This window comes from Cryptomeria japonica, chromosome 11, assembly GCF_030272615.1.
Source record: "Cryptomeria japonica chromosome 11, Sugi_1.0, whole genome shotgun sequence".
Classification (NCBI taxonomy): domain Eukaryota; kingdom Viridiplantae; phylum Streptophyta; class Pinopsida; order Cupressales; family Cupressaceae; genus Cryptomeria; species Cryptomeria japonica.
The window spans coordinates 231,775,017-231,799,928 of NC_081415.1; the positions used below are offsets into that span (position 1 = coordinate 231,775,017).

The window sequence follows — 24,912 nt, forward strand, 5'->3', positions numbered from 1 at the left end:
AAGAACCCCAATATGGATACAGCTGGATATGTCATTCATAAAAAACACATATATTTAACAGAATTTTTTAAGTTATTTGAGGAGATTTTCATTACTTCAAAAGCAATATAGACACATAATTGCTACATAAATAATGATAAGTTGATTTAACATTTTACAATATGCAAAAATTGTAGAGTTGCATTGGAAGATAACCCAAAAATTGGTTCACTGAAATAGAAAAACAATTCATTTGTCTTTCTCATTCGGTGTAGGTTTTGTTTATACCAATTTTTTTTTTGAAAAATCTATGAATGAAGTTTTTAAAAATTAAATTTAGGAAGATTTACGTCAAATTTTAAAAAATTAAATCACATATTATCCAGCATGGTTGGAAATCAAGGTTTTTTGGGTACGTATAGGTACAATATTCGATGTGTATCCGAGCTGTATTGGATATGTATCCGTTTTGGATATGGGATACACGTGCCAAGGGAGGGACAAAGGAGTCTGATTTTATTACAACAATATTGGACTCAATTGGACAGACATTTGCAATCAGAAATTGGTAGATGAAATCTTAAATCTAGGAATCAAACAGAGCTTGGAAAATTTACTATAGATCTCAACAACCATAAAAGTAATATTTTATCTAAATAGATACAGTTTGATAGGTCCTACATAGTAGTTTGGTCTTTATGTTTCGGTTTGATTTAACAACCAAAATTTATAACAGTCTTGCCTGAAACATGACAGAATTATGGAAGAAAGGCTCCAGTAGGAAAGCATATTTTTTCCTTTAATTGATTGTCAAAGCTTTCCTTGTCATAGCACATGTTTGATTTTCTAGCTTGTAAGCCTAGTCTTTTATAATCATCCAGTTGTGTATCTGAATATTACTCCTGGGATAATCTGCAGCTCAAATTAGAATAGAAAAAATATTTGGGGATTTGGGTGTGTTGCTCTTTTTCCTGACATATCTTGATTGATCTAACTTTTGTAAGTGTATTCTTGTGTTCAGTCATCTCTAGGCAGGGGCGATTCAAATGCAAGCCTTTCACAAATGGAAGAGGATGACATTAAGCTGAAAACGCAATGTTGGTCCAATGGCCCTTCGGGGAGGGCTCGGCATGAGTGTCTTCAACAACCTACTGTTGAGCCAATGGATGATCACCTGGTAGAATTCTCAGAAACCCTAAGGAGTAAGTTGCACTTAAATCAAATTTGTTTTCTTCAGTTATAGTTTAACCTTTAAGCAAGGGCTACAATCTTCCTAGGATACTATAGGAGTTAATGGAATTAGATAATTTGGAAGTTCATACAATATGGCTCAGTTTACAGGTTTTTAACTCAGGTTGCGATTACTAATTTTGTCTTTGTATGCATTTAGTTTTGATTGTGTAGGCGATTCTTGTTTGCTAGTGTTTTGGAGGAAATATTATTAGGGATCTGAACAAGCGTAATGTTGAGTTATAATTGATAACAATATGAGTTGATAAACTGGCTTTTAGAATAATGGATCAACCACAATGAGACATTTTAGGGAATTAACTGTGTAGTTGAGCTTACAGTTGGAAAAGTAATGAAAGCAAGTATAATGGAATGGTAGTTGGCCAAATTATGAAAAATAAAGGCCAAGCTGTTGAAAACAATGGCAAACTAAGGGTAACTTAACCCATTACAAGAAAGCATTACTGTATATCATAGTTACTGGGAGACGGGTACTTCAAGACACTAGAGATTGGCAGTGGTACCGGTATGACTAATTCTCAAAAACAGGAGATGGAGGTTCTTGGAGACGCCAATTTCTTTTAATATAATTTAATAATTCCAGAGAATATCATGATATAGAACTTTCAAAACAAGAACAATAGTAAAGTTTAACATTAACTTTAAAATTGAACAAAAATCAAAATCAAAATTGCTTATACTGCTGGTACTGGTTCAGGGAAAGTAAGGTAATATTGTTGGCTAAATAATAAAGGCACTTTCTCTTTAGACCATTACAATGATAGGAAATCAGTCATACAACTGTTTATGTCCTGCTCAAAAAGTCTACTCTCTTAGTAGATCCAATCACTATAACTTTGCATGGATGTTTGTCTTCCTGCTTTGCTGCAAGCTCATTTCATTTATTTGCTTTCCTTTTTTGCAGTGTTCCACAGGCGTTGGGGACGGGGGGGACGCGTTTCCGGGACGGGGGGACCAAGGGCCTAAATTTGGGGACGGCGGGGGGACGGCGGCGGGGGGGGTGGCGGGGTGGTGGTGCTCATATACTTGTACATATACATATAGTACTTGAAAAACTAGTTTTGAAAAGATGTATGACAGTATTACAGTGTAAGAATTACATTTCAAATGAGACTATAGGAAATTTGAAATACTAAATCTAAATACCAAGATTTCTAAGTTGTGTTGTTATATGGAGCCTAATCAAACTCGGAGGTTAGATTTTCCCTACTTCTATTGGCGCGGTTTCCCCCTATATTTTTCAACGGGGGTTTGGGGGCAGCGCCCCCAAGTTGGGGTCAAGGGGCAGCGCCCCTTGCGCGTTCCCTGTCGCGATACAGGGCGGGGTCGAGGGGCAGCGCCCCGTGAGGCCAAAAATACTTTTATTATTTTCTAAAGGCGTCGGGTGTTATTTTTCTATTGGCCCACGTCCAATTAGAGTTACCCCTTAACCCTCAAAAAACTTAAAAACTCACTTTTTTTTTAAATTTTAATTTTAAACATTGCATATAAGTGGGGGCGACAGGAGACGTTTGGGCGTCTCCCCGTCCTTGAAGAGACATCTGCACGTCTCTTGAAGGACGGGGAGACGCCCAAACGTCTCCCAAGGAGACGTGGAGGCGTCTCCATGTCTCTTTGGGAGACGCCCAAATGTCTCCCAAGGAGACGTCTCCACGTCTCCACGTCTCCCTGGGAGACGCGGGGACGCAGGGATGTCTCCGTGTCCCAGCGGCGCTTGGGTGGCGGTGGCGGGACGGCGGGGGACGTCGCGTCCCCGTCCCCCCGTCTCCGAGACGTTTCTGACAGGGGGACGCGCCCAAAAAGGGGGGGGACGCGTCCCCGTGGAACACTGCTTTTTTGCCTTTGACTGCATTTTGCCCTAAGTTTTCTGGTGGGAGATGTCAATTCTGGTCGGGAGACTTCAGAGACGGCAACCAAAAGCACCCTGTGCGTCGAGACATTTCTGGGAACGTCTTTGGTACTGGAGGTGCGTCACCGTATCTGAGACGCATCTTAGGGGTAGGAGATGCATCTCCCAGTAACCATGCTGTATATACTACAAACGTTTGAAGAAATTATTTGTTTTTTTGCTTAATTTTAACATGTAATTATACAGCATGTTAATACCCCAAGTGACAACATTGACCTCAAAGTGAAAAGCAATACTTTATTTTAATATATTGATAATGAATATTATCAAAACTTAAATTACATTATAGAAACTATACAATATATCATGTTATGAACACAACAGTAATCCTTTCTCTAAATTCTCTGGCAGAAACCCTAGATCTGGAATTTGTTATTTGAATTTGAACTGAAGAAACCTGAATGTGGATGCTGAGGGCTTACTGAAAAGAAAAATTCTCTTTTTTAATCACTGGAAAGCAGAAAGGTTTAATTTAACTTACTTAGATAGCTGGAGAACAATATTCAAATTGTGTAAAGTTGGAAAAGAAACAGATGCTTACTGTATTTTAAGCATCAGTTCAGACCATACATAGAAGATAAATGATATTTCTTAGATGGTGTGGGCTCTAATTCACGCCAAGAAGCTTAAGAGAAGTATGGTTGTTCCACAAACTTGAGCAGAAACCCACATCCACCCAGAACACTGCTCTTTTCTAATGCCCAAGAACCTATTAATAGCTAGTGCTCCCATTTTGGTTCTTTTGTCTTGTGCATGTGGGATGAATAGAAGTTAGATAAAACTCTGTTATTCAACAAAAATGTACATCTGCTTGACATAAATGATACATACAGCCAACAAAATTACCCAATGACTTGAAATGAGCATCAGTTACCAAAACTCAAATGAGTTATCAGTGGTCATCACAACAACTATCCTTGAATTGCTTTAGCCCAATAGTTATAGTTTGAATCTTATAGTATGCCAAGGCCTTCTATGTGGGATCTTCCAATGTTAAATCTTGCCAGTGAATATGAGATATATCAGGAGCTCCTTAGTCTTCTATGTGGGTTCTTCCAATGTTAAATCTTGCCGCTGAATATGAGATATTTCACGACCTCCTTAGTCTCACACTATGTTGGCATTTAAAAAATATGCTTTGGAAACAAAAGAACGCAGCCATCATCCAAGGTAGGCAAGGAATTTGAAATTGTAGCCTTTTCCCAAACATTTTCTTCAAACATGATACATGGAAGGCTTCTGCACTTGTGATTCCTTGGAAGGTTGAAGAGCATATGCAACTTGTTTTACTCGTTTAAAACTCTTATAAAGCTCATAATATCTAGGTCCAAGTTTCTCAATTTACCTTAAATTTCAGGCTAAAGGAGACCTCCACTTATAAAATTGTAATCTCAAAAAGACTCTATCTTCCACTTCAAAATTTTGCTCTTTAGACAGTATTGGTCCTGTTGAGATGTAATTGAGTATTGAACCAGCAACTTTCTCCTTTAGCTGCTTCATCAGGTGTTGGCTATCATCTATAAATTCTCTAACCAGTGGAACCTGAGTGTCTTAAATGGTCAAAACGGTCAAATCAATCAGCAAAGGAGGTTAATAACTATAAGGCAATGTTTCAATGCATGTGTGCAATGTCGTATTATGCCAATTCTTTGTGAAATTCAACCATCTGGCTAAGAAGCTTTCTAATGTGCAATGTAGTATCCCAAATAACTCTTTCTCTAGACCATAGTTGGAAACTTAGACTTGGCAATAATTTGGCTGACCGAAAATTTTCTAAAACTAGGGGAAATGCTCAGCAAATTTTTCAAACATTAAAAATCACATAAATTTGTAGAAGTTTATTCAAAAACATTCATATTACTGAAACTAGGAAACATATTGCCTTCATATATAGATAAAAATTAGAGTTCAATACACATCATAGACCAAGTTCAAAACGAATCAATCTCAAGTTTCAATATAAAAAAAAAATTACAAATTATTATTTTCTTCAATTAAAGCTCAGAAAAGTCTGCTGCTGCTGTGCAGGTGTTCTCAAACTGGACACTGTAGCTTATGATTTATAACTGAGATGTTACTGAAAAAGTAATAAGATCCTCTTACATTAATAATCTTTGTTTAATCCCCTAACAATAAGTTAAAAAGGTTCAAAATAATGAAGATAACTTCGTTTTATATTAATATTCCTCAAGCTAAGAAGATAGCTGATTAAGGATTTGGATACCCTTATTTCTTATCCCCTTTACAATTGTTTAGAGAATTCCAAGAAATAAAGCAATGACATTAGTCACTAATAAAATGGAGACTTTATTTCTGAAAACACAAAATGAAGGCTCTAATTTGCTGCCCTAATTGCAGAGAAAGGAAAAAGGAAAATAGTGAAAGGCGCTACCATGAGTACATGAACTATAGCTGTGAGCTGAGCCGTCCCCAGAAGAGAGAAAAGATTTAAAGCTGAATGTGGTTGGATCAAAGGAAGAGGGCGGAGAAATGAGCTATATTTACAGCATGGCAGGGACAAATCATCTGCAGTGCTTTATAAGGTGAAGGATGATGGTTCCAGGGCAATTTTAGACAGAGATGTGCTGTGGAAGCAAATTCCCAAAAGGGCCAAGGGTGCTGTGGCCACCAGACTCAAAAAAATGTCAAATGACCTTTTTTTCTTGTAAAATCGTGTTATAAACCTGTAGGGAGTATTTGGCAGAAACCACAAGCCTTTCTGTGAGTTTTTGAGAAAAACTCACCACTAGACTAACCTATTACTTGGCCACATGTTACTCGCAAGCCCGATTTTCTTGTGAGTACTTGTGATTTTTACAAACAATTGGTATTTTTCCAACTATGCTCTAGACATTTGTTTACTATTTTCATGTATCCATCTGTTTAAGAGTGATAATATATACTTGAGGTCAAGGTGGCACTAACAAGCTTAAATAGTTCTTTTAGGGGTTGTCAATAAATTGTGGATCTTGGTCACAAAAAAATAAAAAATGTTCTTTGGAATCCCATGTAACCTAGATATGTGTTGTATGAACAAATTAACAATTTGGGAGGTCTTATGAGTGAAATTCATGACAATAAAAATGAGCATACTGAGACAATCTCTCAATCATAGTGTAGATAAAATTCCCTCCTCCCACATGAGTCAAACCTATAATGAAACCGATGTTAGTGGGATCCCCATTTGCTTGGAAATGGATAATCATGAAATGGTGTTGGACTTCTAGCAGCCTCTGTCTTACTCATTTGGCAAATCTCATGCGAGGAAATGAAGTCCTTTACATCTAATATAAGCCCCTTCCAAATAATTTACTCCTTACATTGTGGTGAGCCTTGATGAAGTTGCTGTGACCAACAATATGTGAGGATATATATTTGGCAAGGACCTATTCGAATCCAGAATTAGATTCAAGGAATCTGTTCACACTTATTGAAAGTTCTACAACTTGAAAATGTATATTCGATTTCATTGTCATGTTCCTTATTAGGACCTTGTAGCATGGCATGGACCCCCTCATCCCTGGCACTGCCTTGAACGTTAGAATGCTTCCCTTGTCCCTGTTAGCTGCCACCTTAGTAAGCCTTTGTTTTCATCAAATTCTTGTAAACTAATTTCTAAAACCCCAAATGATTTGGTTGCACATCAATATGCAAAGTTCAATTTTTCTAATCAAAAGAATATCTTCCAACATCTAGATCTCAGCTCCTATAACAGATATATCTTTGTTGTCATGTAGGCATTTAAGGCTTTGTTTGGTGTCAAAAGCTTTAGAGAGATTCCACCCATGGTTTCCTTATCTTGGCTTATGAAAGTGATCAAAGTATCCCATTCCTAGTTTTATTAGGGTCTTTCCAAGTACCTTAAGATTTCCTTTTTGGGCTCTGTTATCATCTCTTCCCCAACACTCCATTTCCTCAGCTTTCTCCTCTTGAAGCTCATTGATAAATTGTGTTATCTCAAGGTACAAGGCTTGATCAGTGACTTGTTGGAATAAATTTTTTTAGATATTAGGTGATGAGAACTGTAGTATCCATTTATTTACAAAACTAAGGACCTGTTGATGTGTTTTTCATGCACATGCGAACACAGAATAAAATACCTAAAGGTACCTTATCCTCTCTTGAGCAAAGTTTCCCGACTGCTGAAGATCTCGCCGAAGGATCAGTCGAGGCAACTCCAAGGTTCTTGTATGTAGGTTCTCTACTCGTGGATAAGCTCTTTGTGGTATGATGTGATTTTGCTGGAATCACAAGGGGACTCACACTTGATGACTAAACGTCTGATTTGCTTTGAATATTGCTGGAACACGGGATTTCACTAGCCTAGATTTTTTGAAAAAAAGGAAAAAAGGATGAGGGTGAGGAAAGGATCTAATTCTGACACTAAGAATGTAGGAGCAATGAATAACCTTTGATGAAATTCTAACTAAGTCTTGTTTTGACATCCCAGGACCATCTCCACAAGGTTAGTGCGATCTTCGGAGGAAAACTTTATGATATTCAGATCATCGCTACAGACATAGACACCATCAGGCTGATGCATATCAGTGAGGAAGCGACAATTGAAGTTAAGCTTAAACTGAATGATTCCAGTTGACTACACAAGGCAAGTTTGCAATCAACAAACTGCTAGTAGTATGGATATACGAATTTCACCATCAATCAAACACATTTCTTCCACTCATCTAATAACATGAAATCAAATCTGAGAAGTATAGAGACCATGCAAATTGTTGAATCGACCCATAGATTTCACCATTTCTTCAATGAAGTTTTACAAAGTCTTTTACAACATCATCTTGGCAACAGTCTTTGCCTTCTCTTTCTATTCTACTCTAATTGCTATACTATTAACTGACTTATTCACTATTTCTAACTATTCACCTTCTAACTCCTGACTAACTATTATCTATTCTTTGACTACTAACCTTTACAAATGAAGAGCCAAGGCTTTATATAGGGAGCTCTTTACATTTCAATGGCTCAGATTGATTTAGAATGAATGGCTAGGATTACAAGATGAAAACCCTAATTAGGGTTTGTTACAACAAAACCTTTTAGCCAATGAGAAAATTACATTCAATGCATGAGAACCAATAGGAAACGGGGGTAGGTGCCTCGAAGTTTGTGTCATCACTGATAAGTCAGGTACATTGAATCTGGACATGCTGATGTGGACCTATCTGACTGGAGGAATAGTGACTGGGATGCCACCTTGTCTGATACTTCCTTTGTGATGACTTTTGTCGATCCTCCATCGTCCTTGATATACTTGATGAACGATGTACCCTTCCTTGACTCTCTTGTGTTTGCCTATGAGATCCTCTTGAAGAGGTCTTCCTTTGACCTTGATGTTGAAATATTCTTCTTGAGATCTTCGTTCCGATCTTCCTCCAACCTGGTCTTTCTGATTTCTTTCTTTTCCTGCTGCAAAACAAACAAATGAACATCAAACACATGATATATAGCTTATACAATCTCCGATTTTATGTGATTTGCAGGTCTGATAGGTGCAGGTTTAGGGGAGATTATCCTTTTCTTGAGCAAATTTGCTCTTGCTATGATGAATTCAGTCCTTCCTTTATTGAATTTTGCTGTTGTTAGGATGTACTCTGCGCCTTAAAGTGACTGATCTCTATTAGACCTGAAATTTGCCTCCTCAATCACCAATCTGTCTACTGAAATCTGCTTTTGAAATTCGCCTTGATGAATTCAGTTGCTCCTCAAATTCGCTCTTGTCGAATTCGGCTTGTGAAGATTGTTGACAAATCTGGAATTTGCTTCTTAACTGCTGAAGGATTTCGCTCTTTGAAGAAGAATGTTTGAAATGAATGATGAATAATTTAAGAATCAACCTCCCTTATATAGGCGCCTTTATGGGAGAATGCACTTCTTTGATGAAAGCCGACTTTGTTTGGATGAATAAATCAATTGTATTTCCCTTTAGCTGGTTGACTTCTTTTTAAAAAAATTGAATTTGCCCTTGCCGCCAAAGTGAGATTGGTTTATTAATGCATCAAATGTTTCTAGGTTGGCTTTCACTTAGTCTTCTCTTGATCTTTTCGGTTTTTTACCGTAATGCAATTGCCTTTAATAGAATTTCGCCTTGGTACCTTAGAGAGGGACATGAGCGAGCTAGGATATAAGTCAAATTTTCATCAATATTTGATGAAGGCAAGCTTAGTTCTCATGATCTGCATGAAGTTTAGGATGCTTGAACACTTGAAACCACCATGAAGAAGACTTACAACACACTATCATTAGCATATTACTCATCCTCAATGCATTTCACTCCTGTACCTTTGGAAGGTAGCTGAGCGAACTAAGGGCTAATCTTAGTTTTCTCACTCACATACTCAATTTTCATTATCATTAGAAGGCTCATGCTGCAACAAAGACTTAAATTACCTTCAAGAAGGCTTGTCTTGATATCTTGATTAACAAAACATTCCTCTTCAAGAGATTTCGCTCTTGTACCTTTGGAAGGTACATGAGCGAATTTCTTCCTCTTGACTCAATTCACGCTTCATTTTTGAAATTCTCTTCTCATCGTGCTCAAGTCAATCTACTCCCAACTTTGCTTAAAACAAGATCCTCTTAGTGCTTTAGGTGAGGTAGGAGGTCCTTCCAAGAGATTTCGCTCTGGACCCTTAGAGAGGGGCATGAGCGAAATTCTTCTTTTGATTCAATTCCTTCACCATTCCTCAATACTTCACCTTGAACTTAGCTTTTGAATCCTTCTTCCATCATGATCAAGTCGGTTTGCTCCCTAATAAGATCCGTTCAATTGCTTGAGTGAGAAATTAGGACCTTTCAAGGATTTCGCTCCTGTACCTTTGGAAGGGTCAGGAGCGAAATATGCTTCTTGGCTCAGATTCCTCATGTTTTGCTATCCAAACTTGTTTCAATTCAATTTCAAGGCATGCATACATCATTTCCTCTTCAATCACGCCATAGGAGCAAGGATTTTGGTCCAACTTAGAAGCAATGGAGGGCTCTAAGAAAAATTCGCTCCTGTACCTTTGGAAGGGTCAGGAGCGAAATTGACAATATTGTTCAAATTCTCCAGACTTCATCATTCAACTTGGTTTGAATTCACTTCTAAAGGCACACATAACTCAAGCTTCTTTCAATCAAGCCTCGAAGGCATGAGTTTGGATCCAAGTAAGGAGCAAGAAGGTGTTTTTAAGAAAATTCGCTCCTGTACCTTTGGAAGGGTCGGGAGCGAATTTTATGCTTGTGCTCAAATTCTTAGCTTCTTCTCCAAATTTCTAAGTTCAAGCTTGTTTAAATTCGTCCCCAGAGGTAAGTTCAATTTGATTCCTCTCCAATCAACACTCTAAAGTGAGATTTCCATCCAAATTAGAAGCACAAAGAGAGCCTAAGAAGAATTCGCTCCTGTACCTTTGGAAGGTACATGAGCGAAATTTGATAATCTAGCCCAGGGTCTCCAATTTTCTCCAATTTTACACGCTCAAGTCTCAGGAAAACCGGTGATTTTGTCCTCATTTGCCCAAGCAATTGTGCTTAATGAAATTGTCCTAGATTGTGTTGAATTCACTTCTTCCTTGTAAAATTCAGGTTTCCTTTTCCCATAAATCTGTCACTTTCAGATTGATGAAATCCAACCTGAATCTAATATGGACCAGGTCTGTAGAAATACCCCCAATCTGCTCTTCGTTATTCAAATTAAGATCCTTCTGCCTCAACCTTGAATTAAGCACAGAACTAGGCTTCAAACAAGTTGCTTTTGCTTCATCTCAAGCAGAAATTGACCTCAAATCAGGTCTGATTGTAAATTTGGTGTTGGATGATTATGATGGCTTGCATCTAATTAGGTCTGCTCCTTTTGAATCCTGCTTCCTGAATTAATTTAGATCTGATCTGCTCTGATTTTCCCGAGTCTTTTATTTTTTCACCTGAAAGTAAAAAAAAAAGACAATTTCAATTAAGAAGAATCAAACAAAACTTAACAACATTATTAGCTTTATCAATCTGGAAATGAATTATCTCTCGGTACTACTGTCTTGAAATCTAATATTCTTCACCTTCCACCAGATTGGACCCTGAAAGATGACACTTGGTGAAATCCGCATCAACATGATTGAGATTACCTTCAAAATAAGTCTGATTCACCTTTCCCCCATGCTGGAAGTTAACTACCTTTATCTCTGCCTTGTTCAAATTGAGAGTTTTATGCTCTTCTGCTGTAGATCATATTCGAGCCTGCCCTGCTCTTCTTATGATTTGATTTTGAATTTAAATCCCCCCCAATGTTTTGTTTATGTGACACATCTTCCACTTCAGAGGCCAGCTTGTTTATTTCCTAAGTGCCACACCTTACATTGTGTTTCATCGTGGCATGTGTTGGGAATATTAGGAGCCAAATAAAATGATGAGGTGGCTGCTTTCCTTTTAAACAAATAAAAATAAAAAATGTCTCAAAAACTTTTTCCTTCACCTTAGAGTTTGGTGGGGCCCAATCAAGGCTACGGTGGTAAAGGAAGTCAAAGGAAATACTATGCCTTAAAACAAGCGTTTAAAATCTCCATTTAAGATTTGTGGGGCCCAAGCAATATGTGGCATGGTATTTAAAAACACTTAAAATCCCCAGGCTAAAGCTCGGTGGGTCCCAACAAGAGTCTTTAATAAAAAGTTAATTCAATTCTCCATTTTGAGTTTAAAGTGGGGCCCAAAAAGGTGATGAGAGGAATGTGAGGGAAGTGGTAAGGGAAGCTGCTACGTGGAGAAAGAGGGGAAATGGGATGTTGGAGGAAAGGGGGACATAAGGGATATAAATGAGGGAAGTAGGAGAGGCGTCGGGTTAGGAGGTATAAGAGGTAGTGGATGGAGTTAGGGAAGGTTAGGGAGTAAAATGTAATGGGAGGTATGAGGGGGTAATGAAAGGGTAGAGGGGTGTAGGTTATAATGGGATGAGGTTTAGACTAGGGGAAGGAAAGGTGGGATAGATGGGTAAGAAGGTTAGGGGTAGGGGTAGAGGTGAGCTTAGGGAAATAAAGGAAGTGAGACTTATGGGATGTGGGTTAGAATAGGTGATTTTAGGGGAATAAAGGGGGAAAGGAAGTTAGTGTGGATGGTAGGCTAAAGGGAGTGTGAGATAAAAGGTATGAGGGGAAGAGAGATGTTAGGATAGAATAGGGATAGGGGTAAGGTGGAAAGGAAGTTAGTGAAGGGAGGTGAGGGTGTAAGATGGAATGGTAGGTTTAAGTTAAGTGAAGGGAGGTGAGGGTGTAGTGGTAGGACTAAATGTAGGTGAAGGGTAGTAGATGAGTATGTTAGGTGAAGGTGATAAAAGATAAAGAGAGATAGAAGGTAAGGGATATGGAAGTGGAAAGGGTAGGGTGAAATGGTGATGGTAGGAAAGGGGAAGTGGAAAGCCGTTAAGATGGAGGGTTATGGAATGAAGAGAGAGATGAAAGGATGAAAGGGTGGAATGGTGATGGCGAAGGCGAGGAATGGAAATGAGAGTGATCGGGCCTGGGCACCCACGGGCAATGTTGGGAGAAGTGGAAGTGATAAAATCTTGGTTGGGTAAAGGAAGTGTTGAACCTCGGTTCATCTTAAAGAGACAAACTTGATCAACTTCTGACCTCTTGACCCACTATACCTCTTCAATGCAAAGGTCCATAGCGAAAGACTCAACACTAACCTAGAACTAAGCTAAGAGGACTAATCCTAGAAAGCGAATAGCAGGGGTCCCCATTCGCAATGGGGCGATGTGTGAATACGTCACAACAGGACCCAAACAAAAATTGCGGCCCTTGAGCCAATTTGGTTTCACTTAAGGGAATACCAATTTTCCAAACCAAAGGAAGAAATTACAATAATACTGCAAGGTGAAAATAAATGGACACATAAAACAGTACAATGAATAGTCATAACCTTTGATTGATTCTGGCCATAATGGGGGCATTTATGGTGGCAATAAGCTAGGTTTAAAGGCCTATCAAGATATTTGCAGTGGTTTGTGTGTAAATCTTAAGAGTATGAGGATTTAACTATTCCATGATCTCTATAGGCACTGGACTCCATATGACGAGGATGTGTATTTGATCAATGTTTCTCAATAATGTAATTCAAATGAATGATTATATCATTATTTCATCTTGGTCATTGTGTGACATTTCTTAGAATTACCTTGGGTTATATGGGTTCTCCTATTTGTTAGTTTTTTTGTTGCTTATTAGCGTTTGGTTGAACAAGGCAAAAGGTTATATTATCAAAGAACAAGCCCTTTTTATTCTTGTTTAGTTCTTATTTTCTCCAGTTTAAACTATCTAGATCTTTGCATTAAATATGTGGCCATCTTGGAGTCCCTGTCTGCCACTAATGGCAAAGGTGGTAACTTGATAGAACTTCCTGTAAAGTCATTTTGAAAGGTTAATCGGACTTGGCCTTGGCAATCCCTTATGATCACACTCCATTTTACTACTTGAAAATGAACCTTTGTTACCCCCTTAGAGTTCTTTTCTAACTACCCCTAAATTGGAGGATGACATCCTGTGTAGAACAAGCATTCTAATAGGAGATTTTACACTAAAAGCTATATTGCAATTATGGAATAAATACATGATTTCACAGTAAAATCTTTCAAGGTCTTGAATAGAGAAAGTGACAAACCGTAAAATCCTAGACTTGCCTTCATAAACTAGATGAAGTTTTGCCCACTATTAATACAAGTGTTGAGGAATTTTATGTAGGAGATTTAGTCTGATGAAATGTAATGTCCCTCGACATTAATCATTAAATTTAAATATTTAAATTAAAATATTCTGTGTGGTCCCCTTTTTTTGGCGCCACTGAATTTGAACTATAAAATGTATTTTTTTTTTCTTTTGCTTGGCCGACTTACCCTTTGGTGGTAGGGTCCAACTCGGTATTTATAGGGATCAAATTTCATTTTTTTGAAGCATGTTGAATTTGGGAATAATAGTCTGTCTGATCTGGAGCGTAGCTGCCTGATCAGAACTCTTAGCTGGTGCGTAGCTTCAGCTAAGCAAATCGCCTACTTGTTACTGCCTAATGTCATTTCGGTTACATGTGATGCATTGATTTGGTGCGAATTGTTATTGTGTTTCATTCTTGAGTTGGGTCTAGATTCTTTACAGTGGTATCAGAGCGCTTAAGACCTGCCAGCCTGTGGGCTACGGCTTATGCCCTTCAGCCAGAGGGACATCCGTGCCTTAGAGCGAGAAAGGAGGAAGTTCGAAGCGGCTCAAGGAATAGGAGACAGAGGTAAGAAGATGGGGGATCAAGATCCGCAGGATAAATTGAACGATTTCATGAAGAAACAGGACCGGACCAACCAAGAATTGCTGAAGGCCATACAAACCCTCACAGCTACGGTTAACCACATTACAGGTGGTTCCAGCAGTGCTGAAGAAAGCCGGCCAGAACATTCGAATGGAGGAGGACATAGCAGAACTATGCATGGGCATACTCACACCCAACCTAAGTTCTTGCCCAATTCAGATGGACAACTAGAAGGAGAACAACGCAGCTATGCCAATATTGTGCAGGAGTATTTGAACTTGAGCGCTGAAGCCCAAGCAGCCATTACCTTCGATCAGTTCTACAATGCTAGGTGTAGTGACGAAAGACAGCATCGTGGAAATAGAGACCTCCAATATAAAATCAACAAACTCTCATTACCAACCTTCGATGGATCCGGGAAGATGACAGCTCAATCGTGGATACAGAAGCTGGACACGTACTTTTCCCTCAGCCCCATGACTGAAGAAGAAGCTGTCAAATTTGCCATCCTACATTTGGAAGAGCTGGCACATGAATGGTGGCATCATGGCATTGTGACCCAAGGTTTTGGACAAGTTAAGTCATATGCAGAATTCACTCAGAAGTTAATAGAGAGGTTCGATAGGAAGGACCCAGAGGCATACTTTCAAGAGCTGACCAGGCTCAAGCAATTTGGCACCATAGATGAATATGTTTCAGAATTTCAAAGGCTCGCTGTGATGGTATCTGATGTCTCAGATAGAAGACTTACCTTCTTCTTCATCGAAGGGCTGTCTGATTCTCTCCGGGGCTTGGTACGAGCTTTGGAGCCAACCACCTTAGAAGATGCCATTCAAAAGGCCTTAAGCCTTGGGGATTCCACCAAGAAAGGGAAGATCACCATGAAAAATGCACCAGCAGAGCCGGCCAAGACACCCTTCCTTAAGACAAATCCCCCACCAAAGGCACCGCCTATGGATCTACAGGGACTGTCAAGGAATGAACTTTGCAGGAAGGGGTTGTGTTATTATTGCAAGGAGAAATGGAGCAATCAACACAGGTGCCAAGGAAGGGGTCAAGTTTATTACATTGAGGTGGTTCCCGATGATGAAAGTGAAGGGGGGGCCACTGAACAAGACAACATGGAGGAACAACAAGATGAAGGCTCGTCTGAAGGCACTTTGGCAACATTATCTGGAACACCTCGCTTTCATTCTCTTCGAATGAGAGGGGTTCTGTGAGGACAGAAGGTGACCGTGCTAATCGATGGGGGAGCCACACACAACTTCATAGACAAGAAGACGGTGGCAAGGTTGGATTTGATGTCCTGGCAGCGGGAGGGAACATCCTTCCATGCACAAAACGAATACTGCAAATAGAGCTGATTATGGGAGGCCATAGGGTGAAGGAAGACTTTTATGTCGTAGACATCGGTGATACAGATATAGTCCTCAGGGTGCAGTGGCTCCACTCCTTAGGAGATCATACTACCAACTACCAAACTCTGGAGCTAAAATTCCAGCACGAGGGCAAGGAGGTTGTTCTCAAAGGGCTCTCGAGAAATGGTCCTATGATGGTGACAACAAAAAGGATGGAACAGTCTTTCCGGCGGAATCAAGTCGCTTGGGCTGCAGAATGTTTAGTCACAAACACTAACGCTCCGAAGGAAGAGAGAACATTCCATAGTGATATACAGATGATTTTGGATAAGAGATGGAGGGTCTTTCAGGAAGTTCCAGCAGGTCTACCTCCTAACAGGGGGTTTCAGCATGTGATAGAGCTCGAAGAAGGGGCAAAACCTGTAATCACCACCCCATATCGCCATCCTCGGATGTACAAAGAAGAGATAGAGAAGGCTATAAAGGAATTATTGGATATGGGACACATTCGCCCAAGCTCTAGCCCCTTTGCGTCATCTGTTGTCCTAGTCAAGAAGAAGGATGGGACATTTAGAATGTGTGTTGACTACAGGGCTCTCAACAAAAAAACAATTAAAAATCGTTATCCCATTCCTAGGATAGATGAGTTGATAGATGAGCTACATGGAGCAGTCTATTTCTCCAAAATTGATTTGCGTTCAGGCTAGCATCAGATTAGGGTCAGGGCTGAGGACGTGCACAAGACAGCCTTCAGATGTCACTTTGGGCATTTCGAGTTCTTAGTGATGCCATTTGGGCTAACCAATGCCCCCGCTACTTTCGAGTCATGCATGAATCAGGTATTCACCCTTCAATTACGGAAATTTGTGCTGGTTTTCTTTGATGACATCCTGATCTATAGCAAAACATGGGAGGATCATCTGAAGCACATAGAGGTGGTACTCGATATTCTAGAAAGGAACTCTTTCTACGCCAAGATGTCTAAGTGTGAGTTTGGGATGGCTGAGATTCTATATTTGGGTCATAAGATCAGTGCTCAAAGGGTTAGTGTGGACGAAGAAAAGATCCAGGCAATCCAGGAATGGGCCACCCCCAAGAATTTGACACAGCTGAGAGGGTTCGTGGGCCTTTGCAGCTACTACAGGAGGTTTGTGAGGGGTTTTTCCCAACTTGCAGCACCCTTAACAAACTTAACAAAAAAAGGGGCTTTCAATTGGAATGACGCAGCACAACAAGCATTCGATAAGCTCAAGGAAATAATGAGTTCGTGTCCCGTTTTAGCCATTCCAGATTTCTCTTCTCCTTTCTTGCTTGAGTGTGATGCTTCGGGAGAGGGCATCGGAGCCATATTAATACAGAACAAACACCCTATAGCATATGAAAGTAGGAAGCTCACCCGGACTGAAAGAGCATTCTCGATTTATGACAAAGAAATGTTGGCTATCATGCATGCTCTTGCCAAATTCAGGCAATACTTGGTCTGCGGGAAGTTCGTGGTGAGGACAGACCATAACAGCTTGAAGTATTTCCTTAACCAGCGAGATTTGAGTGACCGCCAACAGAGGTGGGTAAGCAAGCTACAAGCCTATGATTTTGATATCGAGTATGTAAAGGGTAAAAACAATATAGTGGTAGATGCTCTATCCAGGAGGCCTTATCTATGTGCCATGTCTGACATATCCGCTGACTGGCGGGTAGCGATCACAGCTGAGTATGCCAAGGACTCATTTGCTAATGATATCTTAGAGGGAAGAATGGCTGACGATAAATATCAGGTGGTTGAGGAACTCATCCTCTATAAGGAACGGGTCTACCTTGTGCCCTGCTCTAAGGTCAAGAACAAAGTCATTCAAGCCTGCCATGATACCCCCCTCGCTGGGCACCCGGGGTTCTACAAGACATACAAGCAGGTAAGGGAGCGTTTTACTTGGAAGGGGTTGAAAAATGACGTTTTGCGGCATGTGAGGGAATGCGCAGTGTGCCAACAGAACAAGGTCGAACATATACCACCAGCTGGGCTTTTGCAACCCCTGCCCATACCCAACCAAAAGTGGGAGAGCATCTCAATGGACTTCATCACAGGCCTACCCAAGGTAGGAGGTAAGGACTGCATTTACGTTGTGGTGGATAGACTTACGAAGTATGCCCATTTCTTTGCTATTTCTTCAGAATCCAAGGCACCCCAAGTTGCAGATCTATTTTTCAAAGAAGTTTTTAGGCTCCACGGGTTACCAAAAAACATAGTGAGCGACAGGGACAGCAGATTCATCAGCCTGTTTTGGCAAGAACTTTTCCGCTTGGTTCACACGGAGTTGACCCCTAGTACAAGCTACCACCCTCAAACTGATGGGCAATCTGAGATAGTGAACAAATGGATCGAAGGGTATTTAAGGAATTATGTGACAGGGCAGCAATCTGCATGGGTGAAATGGCTATACCTCGGAGAGTTTTGTTACAACACCACGCATCATATGTCTATCAGAATGACCCCTTTTAGAGCACTCTATGGATACGAGGCTACGTCATTTATGGATCTCCTTCTCTCAGACAGCAGGGTACCCAGTGCAGGGGATATGATGCAGCAGAATGCGGATATTATGAGGTCATTAAAAGAAAATCTGCAACGTGCCCAGAATCAACAGAAATTGTATGCTGACCAGAGGAGGACTGAAAGGGTTTTTGAAGCAGGTGATATGGTGTATCTAAGACTTCAGCCTTACCGACAAACTTCCCTCAAAGGAAATGGGGCGGAAAAATTGAAACCCAGGTATGATGGGCCCTATAGGATCACAAGAAAGATTGGAGCAGTCGCATATGAACTGGAGTTGCCACCGGAAAGCAGAATTCATAACGTCGTCCATGTTTCGTGTTTAAAAAAGGCATTAGGTCAGCAGATCACTCCCTTGGCGGAACTACCCCCTCTTGATGATGAAGGCAAGCTCATCCTCGAGCCTGAGACAGTGCTGGATGTTAAGGAAAAAAGGCTACGCAACAAGGTCATACTGCAGTACCTAGTGAAGTGGAAAAACCTGCCCATTGAAGACGCCACCTGGGAGGGAATAGAAATATTCGAGCATCCAAATCTGAAGTTGCTAGAGGACCAGCAACAAGCTGAGGGAGGGGACTGTATGTCCCTCGACATTAATCATTAAATTTAAATATTCTGTGTGGTCCCCTTTTTTTGGCACCACTGAATTTGAACTATAAAATGTATTTTTTTTTTCTTTTGCTTGGCCGACTTACCCTTTGGTGGTAGGGTCCAACTCGGTATTTATAGGGATCAAATTTCATTTTTTTGAAGCATGTTGAATTTGGGAATAATAGTCTGTCTGATCTGGAGCGTAGCTGCCTGATCAGAACTCTTAGCTGGTGCGTAGCTTCAGCTAAGCAAATCGCCTACTTGTTACTGCCTAATGTCATTTCGGTTACATGTGATGCATTGATTTGGTGCGAATTGTTATTGTGTTTCATTCCTGAGTTGGGTCGAGATTCTTTACATGAAATGTTACCTCACATGGGAATTCAGTTTCTGGAATATAATAATCTAAACATATGAACATATCTATGACACCTTATGGGAAACCATAATAAATGATTACACTATTTGACAGGTACACTCACTGAAGAGATACAGAAGATTTATAATAGGGAGAAAGTGTTAGAACTATAATGTTTTAGACCTAGTTAACCCTTGAACAAGATTATTGAGAGAAATAATCTTCAGCTACTCTACTTGGTCATTGCATAGCATTCATTCATAAGCAGCAGATTTAAAACAATATTTTTTATAGCCTTTAGATAGGGGAGGACTCAAGTGAAGAAAGCACAACCTACTCTGGTGCCACGTGAATTAAAGCCATAGATTAAGGAAACCCTGACAAGTCAGGTTTATTTATGGGTGTGTTTAGCACCAACATCCCCCTTAATTGTGCCATAGAGGGAATCATGCCCGCACATCTCCACCATTGAGAATGTGCTTTTTCCTCAAGACTTTAGTTGGGTCATCTGCTGCACTGTTCACTATCACTATCACTATCACTACGCTTTTACTTTTATTGTCACTTACAATTTCAAGGTCTTATGGAGTTGTTGCATTTTCTCGAGTTCTCGAATTGTACTTGTATCAACTATATTCATTTGCAAGCTGACAGAATGTGTATTGCCCAAATCATTAGCACTCTAGACAGTCGTGGGAACTTAAAGAAGATATGAAAAATCTAGAGGCCATCATGGAAAAACCTATGGAAGAGGTGGCTGTAGATGTAGAAGTTGAAGAAGTCATCAATAAAAGCAAAGCATGTTGGAACTCATCATCTCTAAAAGCCTGGTGGAATCTTGTGATTTATGGACATGAAGAAGCACTAAGCTTGTCCATATTGTAACATCATTTGGAGCAGAAGATGGTATCTCAGATCACTCAATTCATCCATATGCCATTTCAGAAGAATTCCAAGCATTGGGAGAGGCTACAACTTGGTTGTATTCTCCACAAACCAACGGGTTACCATTCAATCTTAAGAACAATTGTAGCGTCGTCATCACTAGGGAGAAAGAGGAAATATTATCGTGATGAATTTAATCTTACATGTGATTACCACCAAAAGGCCTATACAGGGGCAAATATCACTACCAGAGGAAAGATGCTCATAGTGCAAATGAGGACTAACATCATGTTTGATGTGAAATAGGCAGATGGAAGAAACCAAACGAAGAATGGGAGAAGATGTGCTTCTTTTAAACAGCCGAGGCAGTTGAGTCAGAAAAGCACTTTATTTTCTAGTGTGAAGCTTATTGTAATGTTTCCTAATTAGTTACACTTTTAAGTTAACCTAAATTTGGCCAAATCTATAAATAGGTAATTGAGTTTTATAAGCGTACCTTTGTATACTGTTTTCCTGCAACAAAAATTAGAGAACATATATGAAATAATACTATAAACTGAAATACGAATTATATTAAATGATATCAATTCTGTTATATTAATTACTGTTACGATTATAATTATTGGATATAATCAGATTATTATATTTCCTAGATGAAATCAGAGTATTATATAAGTCAGATTGTAGGTTAGATACCAATCAGTTTCCTTAATACACTAGGGTAGGCTAGTTGGATAGAGTGTCCAAGAAATCATCCCTCCTAGGCCCAAGGGAAGATACCATATCCCCCTTGGCTCCATATGGCAGATGTTAAGAATCCATCATGGAGTGGCGTACCCAGCGAGGTGTTCTATCGCCATCCCCCCTCATCACAACCACCTTCTTTCTTAAGCCCAAGAGCAGATGCTTCACCCCTCTTGGCTCCATGTGGCAAGTGTTAGGCATCCACTATGGAGTGGTGTACTTAAGAGAGAGTCCCTTATTTACCATGAATCATTTGTGATATTCCAATGAAGTTATATTTATTTAATTCATCTCATTATGACAGTCAGTTATATCTGACATAATTACCATATTACATTATATAACATAAGTGCCTTGAGTTGGATTATCATTACGTTTCCTGTTAGTGTTACTTTGGGTCAGTGTTAACTATTTACTGTCATTATTCTATTACCATCAGTTTTGTTATTCTTCATTGTATTAGCATTATATGAATTTACAGCATAACCATAATTTGTGTAAACTGAATTGCATTATGATTTCCTGAATTCATGTGCAGATATATATTTATATGTTATGTCTAATAGTTCTGTTATTTTAATGCTGTTTGAATAAATATAATTTGCCTTTTTAACTTAATAGTATATTAACTGTTATTAATTTGATTAAGAACCTTCACTTTAATTTATATTCATTGATACACCTGTCTGGAATCCAATATATGTAATACACTGGCTGGAATATATCTTAATGTTAATTCAGAAAGTCATGTAAATACGTACCTGTTACTGCACTGGCTGTTCTGTCTTATTCCCCTTCACAGACTTAGCGATTACCTTTTTCTTCTTATCCTTACCAGCAGGCTTAGGCAAATCCTCTCGTGCTTCTTTCTTATTATTATTATCATTGAACGATTGATACAGGCTGATTGTGTGTGCCAGCCATGTCCACAATGTCTGTTTACTCCGATCACGCCTGATCCTTTTTCTGTGTTCTCTATGTTATTAATGAATTAATGTTAACACCAAGAACAAAGATAGGTTACTGCCTGTAACTTAATAACAGTTCTGTTCTGATCTGATCAATCATGATCCGTCTGGATGCTTTGATTCCATTTTCTATATATTATTCAATGCGAGGGAGAGGTCACACCTTGTCATCATGTATGCCCTTTGGCAAGAGACACACCCTTTCACGATTAGCACCCTTTGAAGGAGTGCAACTCATTATTTGTGCCCTTTGAAAGGGACACAAACAATCAGATCTGCATTTCTTATTTAAATCAGATCTGCACATCTGATTTCCATATTCCCCTCCCAAATGAGGTTCTCTTACTCCCTTTTATATCTCATGTTTGAGGGAGTCGCAACTTTTCATTTCACGCCTTTAACTATTCATTAAACTTAACTAAATTTTAATTATTTTATTTTTTATATTTTAATTTAATTATTAGTATTTATTATTAAATCTTGTTTTCAAAATGGGGACATTACAGTCCACCCCGCTCAATATTGCTTGCCCTCAAGCAATCACAAGCTAACATGCTTTCTTAGATATTTGTTTTTATTCTTGCTTTTTCATCCCATTTCCTCATGTTTTAATTTTTAAGATTGTGATAATATTAGAATTATTGATAAAAAATGCAGGATTTATTTTAAAAATCCAAACTGTTTAGCTTCCAATTCTTGCTGGAGATGATTGAAACTTTCTGGTATAAAAACACTTACGTGACAAAAAATTCTCAGTGTTTATTTGGTCTGCATACATTCAAGAATTTATTGTTCCTGATATTAGAGGGTATTTATTTGAGGATGTACTTGCTTTTGTAATATCGAATACAAACTTGTTAATGTGTTGGAGGAAACAACTTTTGCTTCAAATGCTTTCAGTGCAATGGAAATTTTGTAGATAAGTTATGAGGAAAATTAGGTGGAGTTTGTTGAATTTTGAGAGAATATGGGTCTGAGTATCTTCTCGGTATTGATTTATTCAATCTCAGGGGTTCATTTCAACGACTTCCCATCATTCCAATTTTCAGACTGAATAATTCCAGTTCTGAAAGAAATTTATTATGTTGCTCATCTTTGATCTGCTCAATGATCAACGATATTTTTGGCTCAAATGATGAGGCAAATCTTGTTCGAGGTGAGGGAATATACGTAAGGTGTGAAGATTAAGAGTTGACGGACATATCCCATCGAATAGGACACCACAACTTTTTCTAAGAATGTTTGGACTAAAATATTATTCATTATATTGGGAGCACCGATTAAGGAGAAGTGATCATAGTATTTGCTGGGCGTATTGACTCTATAAGAGAGGTTGATATATTTATGTTTTATCATGTCCGAAACTTTGCAAGGAAGAAGCGAAAACAATTCTTTGCTAGCCCTGAATAAAGTTGGGAATTGACTATTCAAAAATTACCGTTAAAACTATAATACTGATTTTCCTTGCATGACTTCTATCGTAAATGTTTCTGTAAGCATTGGTCGGGCTTTCGAAATATATATATTTCGGGTATTATTTTCCTTGCAATCAGACTTTCTTCCATTGGCCTGAGTCCTGATTTCTATTGGGCAAACATATATATCACTTCCACATAATATTCCAAAGTGCAGATCAAATGCTTGTCTGGAGATTGCTATTGATGAGTAAATGCCGACCACTGTTGGTGAAGAAAAATACTCCCAATATAGGGATGAATGAAGACATCATCAAGTAGACTATATGGAGTGATCACGATTATCAAATCATTTATACTTAGCTGTTACAAGAATACCACAATGGAAACGAAGGAATAGAAGGGTTGACAGAAGTTATACTCCGAGGTGATTTAAGTATCAATCGCTAAATTGTATGATATTTGGCAGGTGAAGTCGATATTTGTGTCTGAAGTTGCAGCATCTATGGGTTCAAGAATTCTTGAGTGAGGCTGTGTAAAACATATCTGGCTGCAACCCCATATTCCGGAGTAATCTTCTGTGTGGAAGAATATAAAGCAACATAGCTGATAATTACTTATGCAGTTTTATATCCTGAGCGTAGGAAACAAGTCTTGCTGTTGTATCTCAATGTGGTTAACAGTTTGGGCATTGATGGGGATTGTCTTGAATACAGGCTGAATGACAAAAGGACTGCTGCGATGTACAAGTCAGACGAATAAATCTTTTCTCTGCAGATTGTAATGACGTCATAAATCCTGATTTCTGCTTATAGATCAGTTGATACATTCTATGTATAAATACCATTGCTGTTATGAAACCTTTGTAAGCAATTATAGCAAATAAGAAACCTCAATCCCATCACACTGAAAAAAATGTATACGGTTGAACAGTTAGTGGTTGATAAAATCCTTCAGGCATATTCAGCAAACTAGACTTCGTAAATTATACAGTCATTATAGACTGCTACTTGTGTTATTTAAAGACTATGACTAGTGCCTTGCTAATAATAAGCATCAAGAGGTCTTATACTGAGCACTTTCATGATTGTTGAGCACAAAGTAATCATGGGCAGACATGGAGTAGACATGCTGGAAACATATTGAGTACGAATCAAACACGGAGCATACACGTGAAAACACGAAGTATACACATGGATATATGCAAACACGGAGCGGATACACATATTGTTAGATTCCTTCTCATAGAATGACTCTTTGATTCATCTTTACCCTGCAGGATGGCAGGATCATGCTCTGATACCAGTGTAATGTTCCCTAATTAGTTACACTTTAAGTTAACGTAAATTTGGCCAAATCTATAAATAGGTAATTGAGTTTTATAGGCATACCTTTGTATACTGTTTTCCTGCAACAAAAATTAGAGAACATATATGAAATAATACTATAAACTGAAATACAAATTATATTAAATGATATCGATTCTACTATAATAATTACTGTTACGATTATAATTGTTGGATATAATCAGATTATTATATTTCCTAGATGAAATCAGAGTATCATATAAGTCAGATAGTAGGTTAGTTACCAATCAATTTCCTTAATACACTAGGGTAGGCTAGTTGGATA

At 38.9% G+C, this 24,912-nt stretch overlaps 1 protein-coding gene across 2 annotated transcripts in view; it reads left to right on the forward strand.

Annotated features, from left to right (window-relative positions):
- Window positions 1-24,912, forward strand: part of LOC131063957 (probable NAD kinase 1) — a 170,075-nt gene that overhangs the window by 15,731 nt on the left and 129,432 nt on the right. The window contains exon 2 of one of the 2 annotated variants that reach the window (XM_057997961.2): window positions 1,001-1,181. The exons of the other annotated variant lie outside the window; for it this stretch is intronic. Coding sequence (XP_057853944.2) covers window positions 1,001-1,181 — 181 coding nt within the window. The remainder of the gene's footprint in view (window positions 1-1,000; window positions 1,182-24,912) is intronic. 2 annotated transcript variants of the gene reach the window in all.